We start from the raw sequence: 18,198 nt of genomic DNA on the forward strand, positions 1-18,198 counted from the left end.
CTTTGCTTCCTAATGTAAGCATTTCAAATCGTGAAATGCTTTGTGTTACAGAAGTCCCTTTCTCCTACTAATTAGGGAGTGTTTCATACCACAGAGTTGTGATGTAGCAGAAAAGGGCTCCAACCCCTACCAACTTTCTTTACAACTTCATGCACTGAGTCGCATGCTTCGTTTTCTTGCATTTCAAAGAAATACAGAGCCGGAGTTGCATATTATTCTAGCTTCCTCCAACACAGCACAAAATATCTGCATTTAACTACAACATCCATTGGGTTGTTTTTTCTTCCTTTAAGAATGACAGATGATAAGAACCCATGGCCTCTAACATTTCCTGACCTACCATTAAAAATAAGTTCAAGGATAAGGAAAACATAGGAAAGAGAAGAAAAACAAATAAATAACACAATTTACAATAAGTAAATAAATAAATAAGATCTCTAGACCTAATTCCTGGAGATGCAAGATACGATTTTTTGAAATGTTGGACTATCAGACTGCCCAATATTTGCTCTTTCAACTTAAATTGATGGAAGAGGGCAACACAAGTAATTTTCTTTGAGAAACCTTATAGGCTTCCTCTTCATGCATTCATCTGTAAATATGTTCCTAAAGGAAATTTGCCTTCTTCTCCTGTCTATTCTCTTTTCTCTGTTCATTTGTCTTTTTATTAATATTGAAAAACAACAATTAAAAATAGTGGTCACCCTAATGTCTGTGGCTGCTTTTTGCTTCCCATTTACAGTTCCTGAAAGCTGAAACTTGAGTTCCGTTTCTGTTATTTTTTAATTTTTAATGCTATTTTTCTGCAGTGTACACATAGTTGATTCAGATGAGGTCTATGCCATCAATTATTTTCAGTAAGATTTTTTGTTCTTCCAACCTCTACTGGAGTTGGGAAGAGACCATCCATTTATCAGAATACATGTTAAAATGTTTTCCTTTTAATATCTGTAATGATTTTCTCATTGGGAGAACAAAAATTCATTTCCTTTATTATTAAAAATGTTACAAGCCTTTAAGAAAAATAAAGGAAAGCAAGTTCTATTAAAAACTAAACATTTCTGTGCTCAGAAGAAGACATCAACTGATAAAAACATATAGCATATAAATTGTGAAAAACTTTCCATCATAACAGTTTATCCCTTAAGCATACCCATCATGAAGACACATGGCATTTAGTGTGAACACACCTTTTACATCCAACCCTGGGCATTTAAAAGGTGACACTTGGATATAAATGACAACTGTAAACACCCTCGACCACGCATGGTATGAGACAGGCACTCTCCAAGGTGCCATCTGCCAGATATTTGCAGTGCATTTCCTGTGGTCCAAAAGAAGTCAGTGATAGGGTCTGCAATGAAATGGGGAACATTTGCAGGATCTTTCACCCTGAACTAACACCAATATAGCCAACTCAGCCTACCAGGGAGAATGTAATCAGCATCTGAATTAAATTTGTCCTCTGAATTGCTTAGTGTCTCTCAGGAAAGACCCCCAAAGCACCCAGAAGATCAGTGGTCATGCATGAGGACAGTACAGGGGCCACCAGTACTTCTGAAAAAAGCCCAGAGTTCTGCCTCCCTGGGGACAACTGAAAGGAGACAGCCAGCCCAGGGTGGAAGTTTTGAGCGTTCTCCTCAGCATGGCCTAAATGCCAGCAGCATGAAGTGACTGTGAGGGATGGCATCACCTGTTCCTTAACAGCAGCAAACCTAACTCCACTCTTCTTAGAAGACCTTGACACCAGAATTTGTAATGATCTCCGTTTTCTCATTGATTTCAGCAGAAGGCACACACACTACTGTTAGTATTTCTGCAGTGCAGTTAAGGCCTGGAGGAAGGGATCTGTATGGTCATGGGCACACTTCAGAACAGTTCAGTTTTCACCATGTGCAGGAGAGTAAAAAAGACTCTCTGGTGCCTTGATTTGGTTCCTTTTTCCCTTTGGGGAATGATGTGGGGAGACATATGAACAGGATTAGTGATGTTCAAGGACATCCTCTTGCCCAAATGTACATTTATGACATAATTCCTCACTTACCCTTGAAAAAGAGATGGCTAAAGGGAGACCTTACTACAGCCTTTTAATTCTTAAAGGGTAATACATTTAATACTTACAGGTAAAATGGTGAAAGAATTTTCACCAAGGCCTGTAGTGATAGGACAAGACATAATGGATTCAAACTGAAAGAGGCTGGATTTAGGTTAGACATTAGGAAGAAGTTTTTACCACAAGGGTAGTGGACAAGGTTGTCCAAGGAGGTTGTAGATGCCCCATGCTTTTAAGTATTCAAAGCCAGGCTGACTGGGTCTCCGGGCAACCTGATCTGACACAAGGTGTTCCTGTTCCTGGCAGGGGGGGGTGGATTAGATGATCTTTAAAGGTCTCTTGCAACCCAAACCATTCTATGATTGATTCAATTTTCAGTCCTTTTGTGTGCCTTCAAAAAGTACCTGAACAGCTGCAATGAGGCCTTTTCTCCCTCCTCCATCCCCAGCTCAGGCAACTAAGGATACGTCCTGAGCAAATCTCTAATAGTGTGACATACATGTACCCCTGCAGTAAAGCCATATGAACTCAAGTGGGGTTAATTCAGGAAATTCAGCCAAGGAAAGAGCTGCACCATGCATGCACCATGGGCTCTCATATACTCTCCATGGTGTCTGTGTTTTCAGAGTCAATCCTCAATAGGTCATTTACTTTGGTTAACAGAATAGATATCATCTGAGAGTGGAAGTAAAATTGTAATGCTATTTAAGACATTAAAATTACCACAAACATGAAAGCACACATACTATTATTCTGCTTTTCCCATTTAGCTTAGTAAAGTACCAGTACATCTTCCCTAGAAGTGAAATGGACAAGAATTTGAACTATTTAGAAAACAAGGCACAAAATGTTACAGTATCTAAAAAGAAAATGTACCTTTGTCAACAAGATGGGCTAAGGAGAGAAGTACAGCTCTGCTGGCAGGGAGAGGTGACCTTTTGTTAGACCAATCTAACTAAACTTAGCAAACTTCAGGTCACTCACCTTCTGAGAACAGCTGCTCTGAGCCCAACTGCTGACCCTATTCTTTGAGGTGACTCCTCCACTGTTTCTCTACAGGAGCTGTCTCCTACCTTCAGTCTTTGTTTTACTCTTCAGAAATTACCCACAACGCAACAAAAGTCTTGATCCTCTTGGGCTATTCTTCATTGGGTAATGGATGAAAAAAAAGCTGCTGTTGTATACAGCAAGAAAATGTCTGTGGGAAATATGTGGTGACCAGCTAAAAATTTGATGGGATATGCTCACTGAGGAGAAAGTCACGCAGAATAGGAATGTATAGTAATGAGAATGTAGATCTCTCCTAGCTGATATTGCTCTCTCTATGCTTTAGATGCTAATGAGAAGGGGAATCAGAAACAAATATAAACAAATCATGAACTATGGTATGAGGATGGACTTACACGTATCTTCATTGTTAAAATTCATTGCATCACACAGTGCACATTAGGCTCTTGGGTTGGTAGACTCACTGCTGGACCAGGAGGGGAACTACTGCCACCAAAATGCTAACTGGCTTCAGGGCTGATGGGCAATTGCCTTTGCATGTTACCTTAGTACTGTTAATTTCACAGCTTTGAAAGTAGAACAGAAGTAGTCAATTACACTAACCAGCAAGAGGAAACAGTTATGTATAGGCAGAAACCAGCACCAACAGCAGTCATGTTCAGGATGCAGATGGTGATGGAACCCCTTGTACCACATCAGAAGAAGCAGGGGATAATTATTTTCCCCCATACTCAGATGAATGACTACCAAGGCATCACAAACGCATTCTGCACTGAAATATTTGTTTTGTATTCAGTTAAACTATAGGTTCACTGGCCTTTCCCGGGGCTGGATGCAGGAGACATCTTTATAGCTTAGTCAACATGAAACATCTGCTATGAGAGGCGTTCTCAAAACACTGCTTCTCTGGGTGTTTTGTTTAGGCCCTCCCAATCCTCATGTCCTGGGCCAAGCAATCCTGATCAAGCTGGAAAGCAACTGAGAAACCAGGACACAGAAAATGGGGGGACAGGGAGAGAGAGGAAGTGGAGGTGGGACCAAAGGAGGTAGAGAGAGACATTGGGATGAGAAAAGTAGGAAGATGGAGGTAGGTAGAGGAAATGTCAGGTGGGGGTGGGTTCCTCATCTTTCCAAAGGTGACAGAGCAGGACAGGAGGACACACACCAGCCTGAACAGAGACGTGGCAATGGAGGAATGGTTCCTAAAGACAGGGACACAGCCCAACCAGGCTCCTGGCCGTGAAGAGAGAGGAACCGAGGGGGAACTGCCTGAGCACCCCACGGGCTGGGGCAGGTGCATGGGGGAGAGATCCAAGCACAAAAAGAAAGAAAAACAACTGTTCAGTTATAACTTGAATCGAGTGCATTCGAGACAGGCTGCCCTTCCTCCCTGCCCAGTACCTCAGAAGGAAGGGGCTTCCCACGGGCAGCGCTTCCTCTCTGCCAGTCTCTCCATTCAGAACTTGCAGGCTGATGCAGGTGGTGGCAGGCGATGAGCTCCATGCTAAGAGGAAAAACTTGCCTAGAAACGCACCAGGTGTGACAGGGAGATCACCGGCGGCAGGCGGGGGCCGGCAGCGAGGCCTCTGTGAGGCGGGGGCTGCCCCCTGCCGGGCACAGCCGGGCTCGGCCCGGGCAGGCCGAGGAGCGCCGTGGGGGCAGAGCCGTGGTGGTGGCAGGGGCTGCGGGTACCGAGGCCCTTCAGGGCCCGCACTGGAGCAGGGCAGCAATGGGAGGGGAACAGAGCTTCGTAAAAGAGGTGTTCAGGGCTTGTAACCTGCCGTTCTGCATGCAACGCGCTGTGCTGCGTGTAACCTGCCCTGCTGTGTGTAACACGCCATAATGCATGTAACCTGCCACACTGTTTGTAACTGGCTGTCCTCTGTGTAAACCAGCATGCCCAGTGTACCCTGCCAGCTGTTGTGTAGTCTGCCGTTCCCTGTGTAACCTGCCATTCCCTCCCCATCATCTGTGTGTAACCCACCATTCCCTGTGTGACCCAACATCCCCTCCTATGCTGCTGATGAGAGAGGACTCTGGGGCAAGGGAATGAAGCTGGGCTGAGAAGAAGGGGCAGGAAAGGCGTTGTTCTAAATGTTGTAGCCAGCAGGCCAGGGAGGTGGTCACCCCTCTATACTCTGCTCTGGTGAGGCTGCACCTCAAGTACTGTGTTCAGTTTGGGCCCCTCACTACAAGAAAAACATCAAGGCCCCGGAGTGTGTCCAGAGAAGGGCTATGAAGCTGGTGAAAGGCCCGGAACACAAATCATGAAGTGCAGCTGAGGGCACTGGGGTTGTTTAGTCTGGAGAGGAGGAGGCTCAGGGGGGACCTTATTGCTCTCTACAAATTCCTGGAAGGAAGTTGTTGGGAGCTGAGGGTTGGCCTCTTCTTGCAGATAACCAGTGATAGGACTAGAGGAAATGGCCCCAAGTTGTGCCAGGAGAGGTTAAGGCTGGAAATCAGGAGATACTTCTCAGAAAGAGTGGTCAGGCACTGGAATGGGTTGCCTAGGGAGGTGGTGTAGTCACCATCCCTGGGAGTGTTTAAGGAAAGGTTGGATGTAGTACTTAGAGACATGGTTTAGTGCATGATATTGGTGGAAGGGGGATGTTTGGACCAGATGATCTTGGATGTCTTCTCCAGCCTTAATGATTCTATGACTCTGATTGCCAATAAATCAAATTAATTTCCCTCAGGTAGAATCTGGTTTGTTCGTGTCGGTAATTGGTAAGGGGTCTCTCTGCCTTTACCTCAACCCAAAGGCTTTCTCCTTGTGCTGGTGAGGAGGGGAAGCGAGAGTACAGCTGGGGGAGCTTGGCCTTCAGCCAACGCTAGCCCACCCCAGTACAGAAACCCACTATAGAGAGCATGGGCAGCTGGAGTCAGCCAGAGCCAGCTGACAGCAAGAGACGGGGACGGAAGGGCCACAGGCAGAGCTGGGAGCCAAGTGGAAAGAGAACACTGTCAAGTTGAGCCCAGGCAGAAGTGGTGGGTGGTTCAGGGAGCAACAAAGTGAAGTCATGGAAAGAAAGAGTTCCTCCTGTTGTTTTTTTTTTTGTTTTGTTTTGCTTTTGTTTTTGTTTTTGTTTTTGTTTAATCAGCTGTGGAAGGATATGCATAGAGGGCAGTGTTGGAGAGTGAGGAAGAGAGAGGCAGCAGAGCAGACATTTCAGACAGGAACAGAGACTGTGTCCAGCCCTCCTTGCCATCTAAGACACTGCAGGCCGAATTGCATCCTTATGGGAACTGGATTGAAGTGTAATGGCCACACGGTCCCAGCATGTCCCAGTAACTGCTTGTAATTCTTGGTGGAAGATTTCTCTCAGCTACCAACAGTCAGAACTCCTTCTCTGGGAAAAGCAGCCAAATCCTCTCAGGGAACATCCTATCTGGGCTGTGCAAGATCAAACACATCTTTACAGCATGGTCCGGTTCCTGAGCTGATCATGCTTCATGACGTCTAATCTTCTCTGGATAGAGGAAATGACTAATGAAAAGAAACTTCATAAAATAAACAGCTATAGAATTTTATTTATTTATTTATTTATTTATTTATTTATTTATTTATTTATTTATTTTTACTGGCAGATATTTCTATTTTATATAGATTGTTTCTGTTTTAGTAGTTACATGAATATTAGCACCTATTAAATTGTTTTGTTTTGCATTTTTATTGTTCTCCATTCTTAATTGATGAATCTCATGGATATTTGGCAATATTGATTTCTCCGTCTTAAAAAATACATCTTGTTATCTCAGGTATTATGCCTATTCCAGAACTGCCTTAGGATGTATTTCCATCCATAGCTGTGCTTTGCATCAGAACACCAATATACACTTTGTTGGAAGTTCCTGTCAAAAAGGTGGGATCTGAGAAGAATGAGGAATACTTATTGCACAATGTGTGGTAGAAGAATTAATACGTGAATTATTGTTAAAGACAGCACTAATAATAAGACAGATTGTAATGAAAAGACACAAAAGGAAGAATGAAGATAGAAGGAAACTGAACTGCATAAATATTTTTTTTATGTAAGATGCAAGAAAAATCTTCAAGTCAGAATACACTGAAAAAGGACAGAAAATAGAATTTTATTTTATTTTATTTTATTTTATTTTATTTTATTTTATTTTATTTTTGTACAACTATTTCCAGCCTCGTTAGTCTAGTATTTAACAGCTGCAGTTGCTTTTTGGCAGGTGAATAACACAAGGTCCAGAGATACTGCCTGTACCTACAAATCCTCTCTCAGTTGTATCCCAAGACTACCATAAGAAAGAGCAATACTTCTATTTATATGGTGATTTTCTTTTCTATTGTTGAAGAAAACTTCAGTTAGAAATAAATTAAATCTCTTTGGGATGATCTAAATATGTCTTTAGCCTTTTCACAGTAGGATTTAGGTGACTGGACTTTGGGTTCCTGCAATGCAGGAATTGCTAGCATGTCAGGTAACCCCACTATAACTACAGGGATCCAGTAAATACAACCAGTGGAGCTGAGAGTGTGACTAAAGGGGAGAGGACAGCAAGCAGATATCACAGTTTCTAGACATGTCTCTCCTAAAACAATATTGTACTCAATCATCAAATGTTCTCCAAATTCTGTTAACTGACATGAAACAGCTTCAGTGAAATTGCAGATCTGTAAAAAGCAAATGAAACATAAAAGAAAGGCTGTGACCCCCTGTTATTTCTTTGAGTGTTCTGATCAAAACATTTCCCCTTCTTTCCCTGCTTTAGGCAGAGATTCAAAAAAAAAAAAAAAAAAAAAAAAGCATCCCTGGGACCTGCTGCTCCCCTGCTCTCCCCTGCCCGAGCACTCCCACTCCCCAGCACATGACATTTGCACCACTGGATTTCTCTGTAGTACACTGAGGTAGTGGCAACAGAACTGAATATGTTGCCACGGGCAGACATTATGTTAAAATTGCAACAAATAGAAGTTAAGCAAATGAAAAGGATAGGGAAAGACCAGAGCATGCCACAGATGAGGCCTGGTAAGTGGTTGTGGTGGTGGCATCAGTACCAGACTGGGAAGAGGGCAGTCATTGCTCCATACCAATCGCTGTCAGGAGATACATGCTGCTAAAGTAAAAGAAGAGAAACGTGAGGTAAACTACAGTGAAGATCAAATCTGGGAAGTTCAAACAAACATTGCACTGTGTAATGTAAATGGTTAAAAAAAAATAATCAGAGAGAACTCAGCAATGACCAAATGACCAGGTTCAAAATGTAGAAGGTGAAGGGGCTGTTCACATGGAAGCCCAGGAACCATACAACCACCACATTCACCACCAACCCACACAGCCAAACACACCACCAAAACAGAGATAAAAAGTCAACTGTAAAAGCCTGTAATTCACAAGAAGCCCTGCTCCCTCTTCTGTTCCTTCCAGCATCCAAGGAATCATTGAACAGAGAGAGGTCTGTTGTGCTGGTCTCTGCCATGGTGAAGCTCATGCTCTGGGTGGCCACCTTGTCCCTCTCCCAGCACCTCCTGAGAGACAAGGAAGAAGAGAGAAAAGAGGAGCATTGGTGCTCCCAGCACTCACCGTCTGTGCCCGTGATCCCAGGCTGTGCCCAGGACAGGCTCCCACAGCTCCAGCCCCATCCCTGGCCAGCAGGCATCTCCCACCCACCCATTCCTGGCCTCCCACCTTCCGGAGCTTCTGGGAACAACTCTGGCACAGGAGCACCAGCACACGGGGCCTCCATGGGGTCAGGCTTGCCAGGAGAAAAGGGCTGGTGACAGATGCCAGGGCCACCCTGCTCTGCTTCAGCCTCCTCCCTCGTGCCGCAGAGCTGACCTATGCCCTGAGACTGGGTCCTGTGGTCAGGAGACTCCTCTCACAATCTCATCTCATCGGTGACAGCTTCCCCTCACATGTCCCACAATGATCTTGTCAGTGGGAGCTGGCCACGTCACCCCTTTCCTTTTCTTCTCCCCATCCACCAGCTTTGTGTTGCCATTTTGGGGGCTGCTGGGTTTTTCTGTGTGTACCTGGTGCTGGACAGGAGACCCTCTACACTGGGAAATCAACAGTGTGTGGATGTGCAGCAGCATCAAGGCTTTACCTACTGCCTCTGATCAAACTTCCCAGACATGTCACCTTAGAGATTGCAGATGAAGGTTAGAGAGAGCTGCAAATGGGATTTTATCTTTAAGAAATTGTCTTACTAGATCTCATCCATCAGCACCATGGAGACAGCTCCATGTCCTCTACAGTTTTCCTGTTCCTTTCCCTTTCCCTTTCCCTTTCCCTTTCCCTTTCCCTTTCCCTTTCCCTTTCCCTTTCCCTTTCCCTTTCCCTTTCCCTTTCCCTTTCCCTTTCCCTTTCCCTTTCCCTTTCCCTTTCCCTTTTCCGTTCCCGTTCCCTTACACATGCTCTTTTTCCTTCTCTCTCTGCCTCACTTTCCTCTCTCTCCCCAAAAAATACTACGTTACCCCATGTCTTCTTCTCTATCCCACTAATCTTCCCATGACCAACATGGACCCACTGGCTTGCCCAATTTTGCAATCCTTTTTGAAGAACCCTGCCTTGCCTGCAGAGCAGACAGCCAGAGCTCCCCCAGGGCCTAACACGCCAGACTCTCCCCGGGCAGGATGTCTCCCCAAAGACCATGAAACTCATCTGCTGACCAGAGGGAGCCAGAGTTTATTCATAGGACCAGCACAACAAGGGGCATTGCAGTGGGGAAGACAGCCCGCGTGTGGGGACTGAGCCCGGCCTAGCAGTGCCGTGCCAGCTCCGTGCCATACGTGCCCCCTGCCCAGCTCCAGCCATGGTCCCTCCCTGCAGCAAGCAGGCTCCGAGCTGCCTGCCAGGCTCCGTGCCTCCAGGCCTCCTCCCCAGCGGGGCCTCACACAGCGGCCTCCGACGCCGTGTCCCTGGGCGTGCGGCTCCCCTCCTCGCTCACTTCCATCTCTTTGAACACTCGACGGAAGGCAGCTTTCAAAGAGCCCTGGATCCGCCGTCGCCGGCAGCTGCCCACCAGGAAATAAACAATGGGATTGGTGCTGCTGTTCAGCAATGCCAGCAATAAAGGTACCTGGTGAGGAAATAGATTCTGTGTGTGTTTAAGATTGAGGAATACCTCTATGCTGAAGGGAATAGCAAAGACAAAGAAGAAGATGACATTGAGCAGGACAGCAACATAGAGTTTCCCAGGGTGTCGTCTCTGAAAGCCACATCGGAGTTTGATGAACATGGACAGGTTGGAAATCAACATCACTGATGATAAAGTCACAGTGATTGCAATGGCTATACCTCCAAATGCTTCCTCATATGGCACATCAAAGTAAAAGCTAAGATACATTGAGGAAACAAAAGATCCAGCAAGAGCCCAGAGCAACCCACTCACAATGGCAGACAAGTGCCTGGGGCGATAGCAACGATACCAGATTGGGAAGAAAACAGAGACACACCGGTCCACACTAATTGCTGTAAGTAGACCCAGGCTGCTGAGGTCAAAGAAGTGGCACAGAAATCCAACTATAATTTCAAGTTCTATATAGGAAAAAATTATATGATTAAAGAGAGAACAAATTGTTAAGCTCAAAAATGCTGACATGAGCAGAAAAAGGAGGAGGAGCAGAGAGAAGTCAGCAACAGCCAGATTTAGGATGTAGACAGTGAAGGGGTTCCTCATGTGGGAAAACAGGAACCAAATGACTATCCCATTCGTCACAAGTCCACACAAAGAAATCCCCGTACAGAAACCTAAAAAGACCAGAGATTCGTAAGATAGCCTTAAGCACATGTCCGTGTCATTTCCAGAAGAGTTCAGATATCCAGAAGCTGTGTAGTTCAGAGAGAAGTCTGTTGTGCTGGTCTCTGCCATGGTGAAGTTCCTGCTCCCAGCACCTCCTGAGAGACAAGGAAGGAGAGAGAGAAGAGGAGCATCGGTGCTCCCGGCACTCACCATCTCTGCCCGTGATCCCAGGCTGTGCCCAGGACAGGCTCCCACAGCTCCAGCCCCATCCCTGGCCAGCAGGCATCTCCCACCCACCCATCCCTGGCCTCCCACCTCCCAGAGCTCCTGGGAACAACACTGGCACATGGGGTCTCTGCGGGGCCAGGCTCACCAGGAGAAAAGGGCTGGTGACAGATGCCAGGGCCACCCTGCTCTGCTTCAGCCTCCTCCCTCGTGCCGCAGAGCTGACCTGTGCCCTGAGAATGGGTCCCGTGGTCAGGAGACTCCTCTCACAATCTCATCTCATCGGTGACAGCTTCCCCTCACATGTCCCACAGTGATCTTGTCAGTGGGAGCTGGCCACGTCACCCCCTTCCTTTTCTTCTCCCTATCCACCAGCTCTGTGTTGCCATTTTGGGGGCTGCTGGGTTTCACTCTGTGTGGAAGACTTTCTTCTGCTGTCTCCTGAGACACTTTGCACCCTGACAGAGCCTTTGCCATAATGTGTGGCAAACCTGGCAGGTACCACAACTAACCACACAACTGTAGAAGAAAATCCCTGCAGAGCCAAGTGCAAACAAGTCTTCTGCTTGGACGTAAAGGAAGGGAGAGAAGCATGGTGTCAGTGAATGACCATGCTGTCTGGACTGTTCAAGTACAAAGTGAGAGGGGTTTGAAGGAAGGATCATCTCATACCAGGAAGCTCTGGGAACAGATTTGCAGATTAATGTGTTGGACTGTTACTTCCCAGCAGCACCCTTTGTCTGTGTGTGGAAGGCTCTGTGTCAGAAGTCATCATGTAAGTCACCCCCTGGGCAGGAGAATGGCAGAACGGTGAAAGTGAGAGAGGCCAGGCAGGGACCCTCAACAGTGGGTAACGTCTGATGTGCGGAAGTGCAACAGCATGCAGTCTTTGCTCAGTGCTTCTAAACACATGTAAATTGGTGCTCAAAGACTTCTCCCAACTTTATTTCAGAAACTTTTCCCCCAGACAAAGGCTTTGCTTTAATGTGTCAAAGCATGGAACATAACACTTGTGACAAATGCAATGCTACAAAGCCATAGAAGAAATTGGTACTGGGAAATGTTTTTCATAGTGGTGGTGAAGAAAACAAAAAACAAACACACACACACACACACAAAAAAAAAGTGCTGTCACTGAAGGACAATGATGATCTGATGATCTGATTGGCCCAGCTGTGGGAATGGAAAATGAAGAGGCTGGAACTTCAATTCATGAAGCATGACTGAACACCACAGCACACTAACCTGTACACTTTGAGACTCTCTGATTCCCTCTTCCAGGGCCCTGAAGGCAACAGCAGCCCCTTTTCTGTCCTGACCCCACCCATTAACCTCCTGCCCATGGACCATGGGACCCAGCTAGGGTCAGGCCTGAGCACCCAGGGTTTGCCTGCATTGTGAGGGTGTTACATCTGTTGGAAGCCTTTTCACCACCATCTTCTCATGGGTGGAATTAGCTCTACCCTTGTTTTAGGTCTACATGTGGTCCCCATCTCCTGCAGCCCAAGACTGGCTCCCCTCAGAGAGACTCTGGGCTGGGTTCATCACTGTACATTCACTATGTGAAATCAAAAGATATCCTTGGAGGACATCATTCTGTGAATGAACATAGGCAAAAAATAAAAATAAAAAAATCATAGAAAAAACATAGGCAATAACTCCTAAGAAGAGGTATTCAGAAGATGGAAAATGCATGAAAGAGAATATAAGCAGTGAGGACGGCAGCCCTTATTATGTGAAATCAGATCGTGAGACAGGAACCACTTGTAGATAAAAGTACATATGCAACACTATGTACCCCACAAAATGTAATCTTAGAGAAGACATGACGGGGATGTGATCAGAGACAGAGGGCAAAGCCCTTGTGTTGTTGTGTATCTGAGCACCGGTGATTTCTCATGGCAAGTTAAGGCAAGGCCAGAGCTTTGCCTTATGGGTGGCTGTTGAGAGTACTCTGTTGGCATCCCAGGTGCAAGGCATGGGTGTGTGATAGGGCCCGGGGGGCCGGGAAACAGATTGGCACAACTGGGAGTGATTCTACACCTGAGGAATGATGTGGGGAAGAAGGAGGGTTAAGGCCACAGGCTGCAAGAGACTTCCAAGGGGTATTGCCAATGCAATCAGCTCCGGGGCAGATGCGTTCTGCAGTGGAGGGGGGGATCTCAGTGTGCTGGGGTTTCGTGCATCGAGGCCACTTGAGGCAGCTGAGGGAGCCACCGGGACCTGGCAGCCCTCATGAGGGCAGCTGACAAGGCTCGGGCAAAAATAGAAGCCCCATCTCTGCTGAGCAGGGAGAGCAGGAGGTGGACTGATCTCGCTACCCTCTATTCTGGGAGCACCATGAAGCAGCTTTCCAGTGAGGTAAAAATGATGTCCACCCACCACACCCCCAGGGCTGACACTGAAACCCAGACAGAGGGGCTATGACCCCCCCAGTAGATGCCCCTACCCAGACTGACCTCCCAAGGACTGAAAGAGCCACCCAGACCATCCGTTGCAGGGAGCTCCAATATCTGGAGGTCCTCCTAGGGCCTGAAGGCAGAGTTGGATGTCATGGGTGCAAGTGTGACCGGATAGACGCACTCTCTGAGCAAGTTGCCAGGTTGCAAGAGTCTGCAATGCATCCAGGAATCCAAGCGAGAGATCGACACGTGGTATCATGTGCTGGCACAGGCTGGGCATCTGACTTGCCTTAAATCCTTGGAAAAGGATGGTAAAATGGCTTCCAACCTGAAACCAACAGAATTGATGGACTCACAATACAAGGGTGGCTGGACTCTCATCTCTGCTTGAAACATAGTGAGGAATCCCCCTCTTGCCCCTGAAGTGCCCCTGCACAGCAGATGTGATGCTCTGGGGCTCAAAAAAATGAGGGTGTGCCAACAATGACAACAGTAATGGTCAAGACCCAGGAAAGGGCAACTGTAAAAAGGTAGATCAGCTGTAAAAAGGTAGGTTTGTGGCCCCCAGCACAAGAAACATGTGGACATGTTAGAGTGAGTCCAGAGGAGGGCTACAAAGATGATTAGAGGGCTTGGAGCACCTCTCCTATAAAGAAAAGCTGAGAGAGCTCAGTATATTCAGCCTGGAGAATGTTCAGCCTGGAGATGTTCAGCATGGAGAAGAGAAGGCTCTGGGGATACCTCCTTGTGGCCTTCCAGTACTTAAAGGGGTCTTGTAAAAAAGATGGAGAAGGACTGTTTACTCAGGTAAATAATGGTAGGACAAGGGGGAATGGTCTTAAACCAAAAGAGGATAGATTTAGGCTAGACAAGAGGAGGAAATTCTTCACTGTAGGAGTAGTGAGGCACTGGAACGGGTTGCCAAGAGAGGTTGTGGATTCCCCATCCCGGGAAGTGTTCAAGGCCAGGCTGGATGGGGCCTTTGGCCAACTTGATCTAGTGGGTGGCATCACTGCCTATGGCAGGGGGTTGTAGTTAGATGATCTTTAAGGTCCCTTCCAACCTGAGACATTCTGTGAGCCTATGAGTCTATGATTCTGCTGTTTCAGCCACGCTGCTAATGGTCCCTTCCCGGGTCATTTCATTCATTCTCAACTTTCTACCTTCCTCCTGCCCTGCCAAATCTCTTCCCCACCGTCCCCTTGGTGATGCAGACGGTAAGGTTAGCTAACAGGTGAGAGCTATGGAAGTCTTCCACCGCCTATGTGTCCTTGCCTTTATCAAGGCAAGAGTGCCAAAACGGTTCTCAAGTGAACATCCATTTTGTTTAACAGTAGAAACTATGTGTTTTTCTCTTTTTTAAGAAAATCCTGTAATACTTTAAGTTACCATGATGAGGTAACACTTCCATGGACAAGGGCTGCCCTGATAAGAGGCCAATTTGATGATGCAAGATTTGGGGTTCCCAGCACCTGAATGGACATAAGATTGTCTGTGCTATCCTCTCCTTCTTTAAGGTTTCATCTTGAGTACAAGGCATTTTATATGATATTTCCTGGAGTATTTCTAACTGAGACCATAACAGAACAAAACCTCCTGATAAAAAACAGCAGAGGGGGACGGAAGGAGGTGACATGGCCAGCTCCCACTGACAAGATCACTGTGGGACATGTGAGGGGAAGCTGTCACCAATGAGATGAGATTGTGAGAGGAGTCTCCTGACCACGGGACCCATTCTCAGGGCACAGGTCAGCTCTGCGGCACAAGGGAGGAGGCTGAAGCAGAGCAGGGTGGCCCTGGCATCTGTCACCAGCCCTTTTCTCCTGGTGAGCCTGGCCCCGCAGAGACCCCATGTGCCAGTGTTGTTCCCAGGAGCTCTGGGAGGTGGGAGGCCAGGGATGGGTGGGTGGGAGATGCCTGCTGGCCAGGGATGGGGCTGGAGCTGTGGGAGCCTGTCCTGGGCACAGCCTGGGATCACAGGCAGAGATGGTGAGTGCCGGGAGCACCGATGCTCCTCTTTTCTCTCTCCTTCCTTGTCTCTCAGGAGGTGCTGGGAGCAGGAACTTCACCATGGCAGAGACCAGCACAACAGACTTCTCTCTGATCTACACAGCTTCTGGATATCTGAACTCTTCTGGAAATGACACGGACATGTGCTTAAGGCTATCTTATGAATCTCTGGTCTTTTTAGGTTTCTGTACGGGGATTTCTTTGTGTGGACTTGTGACGAATGGGATAGTCATTTGGTTCCTGTTTTCCCACATGAGGAACCCCTTCACTGTCTACATCCTAAATCTGGCTGTTGCTGACTTCTCTCTGCTCCTCCTCCTTTTTCTGCTCATGTCGGCATTTTTGAGCTTAACAATTTGTTCTCTCTTTAATCATATAATTTTTTCCTATATAGAACTTGAAATTATAGTTGGATTTCTGTGCCACTTCTTTGACCTCAGCAGCCTGGGTCTACGATCTTCCATGGTCTTCCACCCGCAAAGGAACTATTTCCTCAACAGGTATCTTTTTTGCTGGCATTGCTGAACAGCAGCACCAATCCCATTGTTTATTTCCTGGTGGGCAACTGCCGGCAGCTGTTCCAGTGTGTGACCACCCTCTTGGTGAAGAACCTTTTCCCGATATCCATCCTGAACCTCCCCTGTCGCAGTTTGACTCCATTCCCTCTGGTCCTATCGCTGGTCACCAGAGAGAACAGATCAGTGCCTGTCCCTCCACTCCCCCTTGTGAGGAAGCTGTAGACTGTGATGAGGTCTTCCCTCAGCCTCCTCTTTTCTAGGCTGAACACACCTAGTGACCTTGAAATGGGAACAAGGAAGAGAGGAAAGGAAAAAGAAAAGGAAAAGGAAAAGGAAAAGGAAAAGGAAAAGGAAAAGGAAAAGGAAAAGGAAAAGGAAAAGGAAAAGGAAAAGGAAAAGGAAAAGGAAAAGGAAAAGGAAAAGGAAAAGGAAAAGGAAAAGGAAAAGGAAAAGGAAAAGGAAAAGGAAAAGGAAAAGGAAAAAAGCAAAGGCCACACAGAAGCATATATAGAGGAAAAATATATATTCTCAACTTCCCATTAATGAGCAATGTTCAGCCACATACTGGGAAGCAGGGCCACAATATGCATGGCAGTTGTTTAGAAGGACAGATTTTCATAACGAGAGCACCCACTCCTCTTTCCCATTTCCCACCTTTAATTGCTGAGCCTGACACCATATGGCATGGAATATCTCTTTGGCCAGTCTAGGTCATCTGCTCTAGTGATGTCCCTTCCCCACCTCTTGCCCACCCCCAGCCTGCTGGCTCTTGGAGGGGTTTGGAGGATACCTTGATGAGGTGCCAGTATTGCTCAGCAGTAGACAAAACACTGGTGTGATACCAGTGCTGTTCTAGCTACAGCTGCAGAGCATAATACTGCATGGGCTTTTGCAGGGAAAATTAACTCCATCCCAGCCAGACCCAGTACAATGTTCTCCTCCAAACTAAAGCTGAGATCCCTTCTGACAAGCATTATAGCAGTAACAACATGAACATCGATTGAGGGGCCCTTCTAGGGGTACTATTCTAGGGGTACTATTAGGGGTACTATTATATTTCATAAGAAACAAACTAAATCATTGTTTGACTTGAAAGAAACTTCTTCCAGAATGTTGGTTATCTGTTTTTATAACATCTTTAACACTGTGGTTTTTTTTCATAACATTAAAATAATGATAATGATAATGATAACAATGATGATGATGATGATGATGATGATAATAATAATAATAATAATTCTTTTTGTACATTTCATACTTCCTGTGATGTTTTCTTCCTGAAGTATGGTCAAAGAAAATACAAGACTAACTTGGCAATGGTTTCAATAAAACATGAAAAGATTCCACAGAGAGGTCACTTTAACAATCTTCATGCCCCAGGCTGGACAGGGTATTGCCCTGTCACACACTAGGAAGAGCACTGTTGGATGCTGCCCTCTTTTTCTTTCTTACTCTTGCTCATTCCTCCTTCTCACCTACTCTCAGGCACACACAGGACACACCGGTGAGGAGAGGCTTGCTGGCAATGCAGCCCCACCAAAATCTCCCTCTCGGACCAGGTGACCCAGGGGGGTTTCCCTGAGCAGGAACGGGAGCTCTGGGACCTTGGCTGGCTGCAGGGTCTCATCCAACACTGGGACACATCCAGCACAGGGACACATCCTGCACTGGGATGGATCCTGCACAGCACCAGCAGCAATTCCCCAGCTCCAGGGCTGCTGGCAGAGCTGGCCCAGCATACCCAGTCTTTATTCCCAAATTTTCCTGGCACTTCCCCTTTATTTTTTGCCTGCTCTCCCCACCTCAGTCTCACACACTGTCTTCAGCCTAATGCTCTCTCTCTAGGAATATCTTAGAGGTATCTCTGCCCCCATTATTCTTTCCCTCTGTCAGTCTCTGCTACAGAGACCGGCATCTATCTCTGCCTGAAAGGGGTGATATAGTCTTGGTAGGTGGAGAACGTGTTTGGAAGCTTCCAGGAACCATTTTGCAATTAATTACTTTCAAACTTATGCAGGGTTTCAACTTCAGGGAAGGAATTTAAAACACACAATGGCTGCAAGTGATCTGACAGGAGGGGATGTGGCCATCCTCACATCCTTGGCTTTCATGTGCCAAGACAACTCCAGCCCTGAACCCTTGGTTCGCACCCTGAAGCAGGTGGAGCTGTTCACACTGAGAAGGGGGCACCTCTTTCAAGTTTGTTTCTCTAGTGTTGTCCCACAGTTTCACCAAAGAGACAGTGATGCAAGCAGATGTTCTAGCC

At 46.6% G+C, this 18,198-nt stretch overlaps 1 protein-coding gene across 1 annotated transcript; it reads right to left on the reverse strand.

The window, feature by feature from the left end:
- Nucleotides 1-9,925: 9,925 nt before the first annotated feature.
- On the reverse strand, nucleotides 9,926-10,906 carry LOC311210151 (proto-oncogene Mas-like; the record flags this gene model as incomplete). The annotated part of the gene is made up of 1 exon (XM_084287941.1): nucleotides 9,926-10,906. One exon carries the CDS (start codon nucleotides 10,904-10,906, stop codon nucleotides 9,926-9,928), a length of 981 nt encoding a protein of 326 aa, XP_084144067.1.
- Nucleotides 10,907-18,198: the final 7,292 nt, after the last annotated feature.

The sequence above is a fragment of the Netta rufina genome (genome assembly GCF_964035555.1).
Source record: "Netta rufina genome assembly, chromosome: 5".
In the NCBI taxonomy this organism is placed as follows: domain Eukaryota; kingdom Metazoa; phylum Chordata; class Aves; order Anseriformes; family Anatidae; genus Netta; species Netta rufina.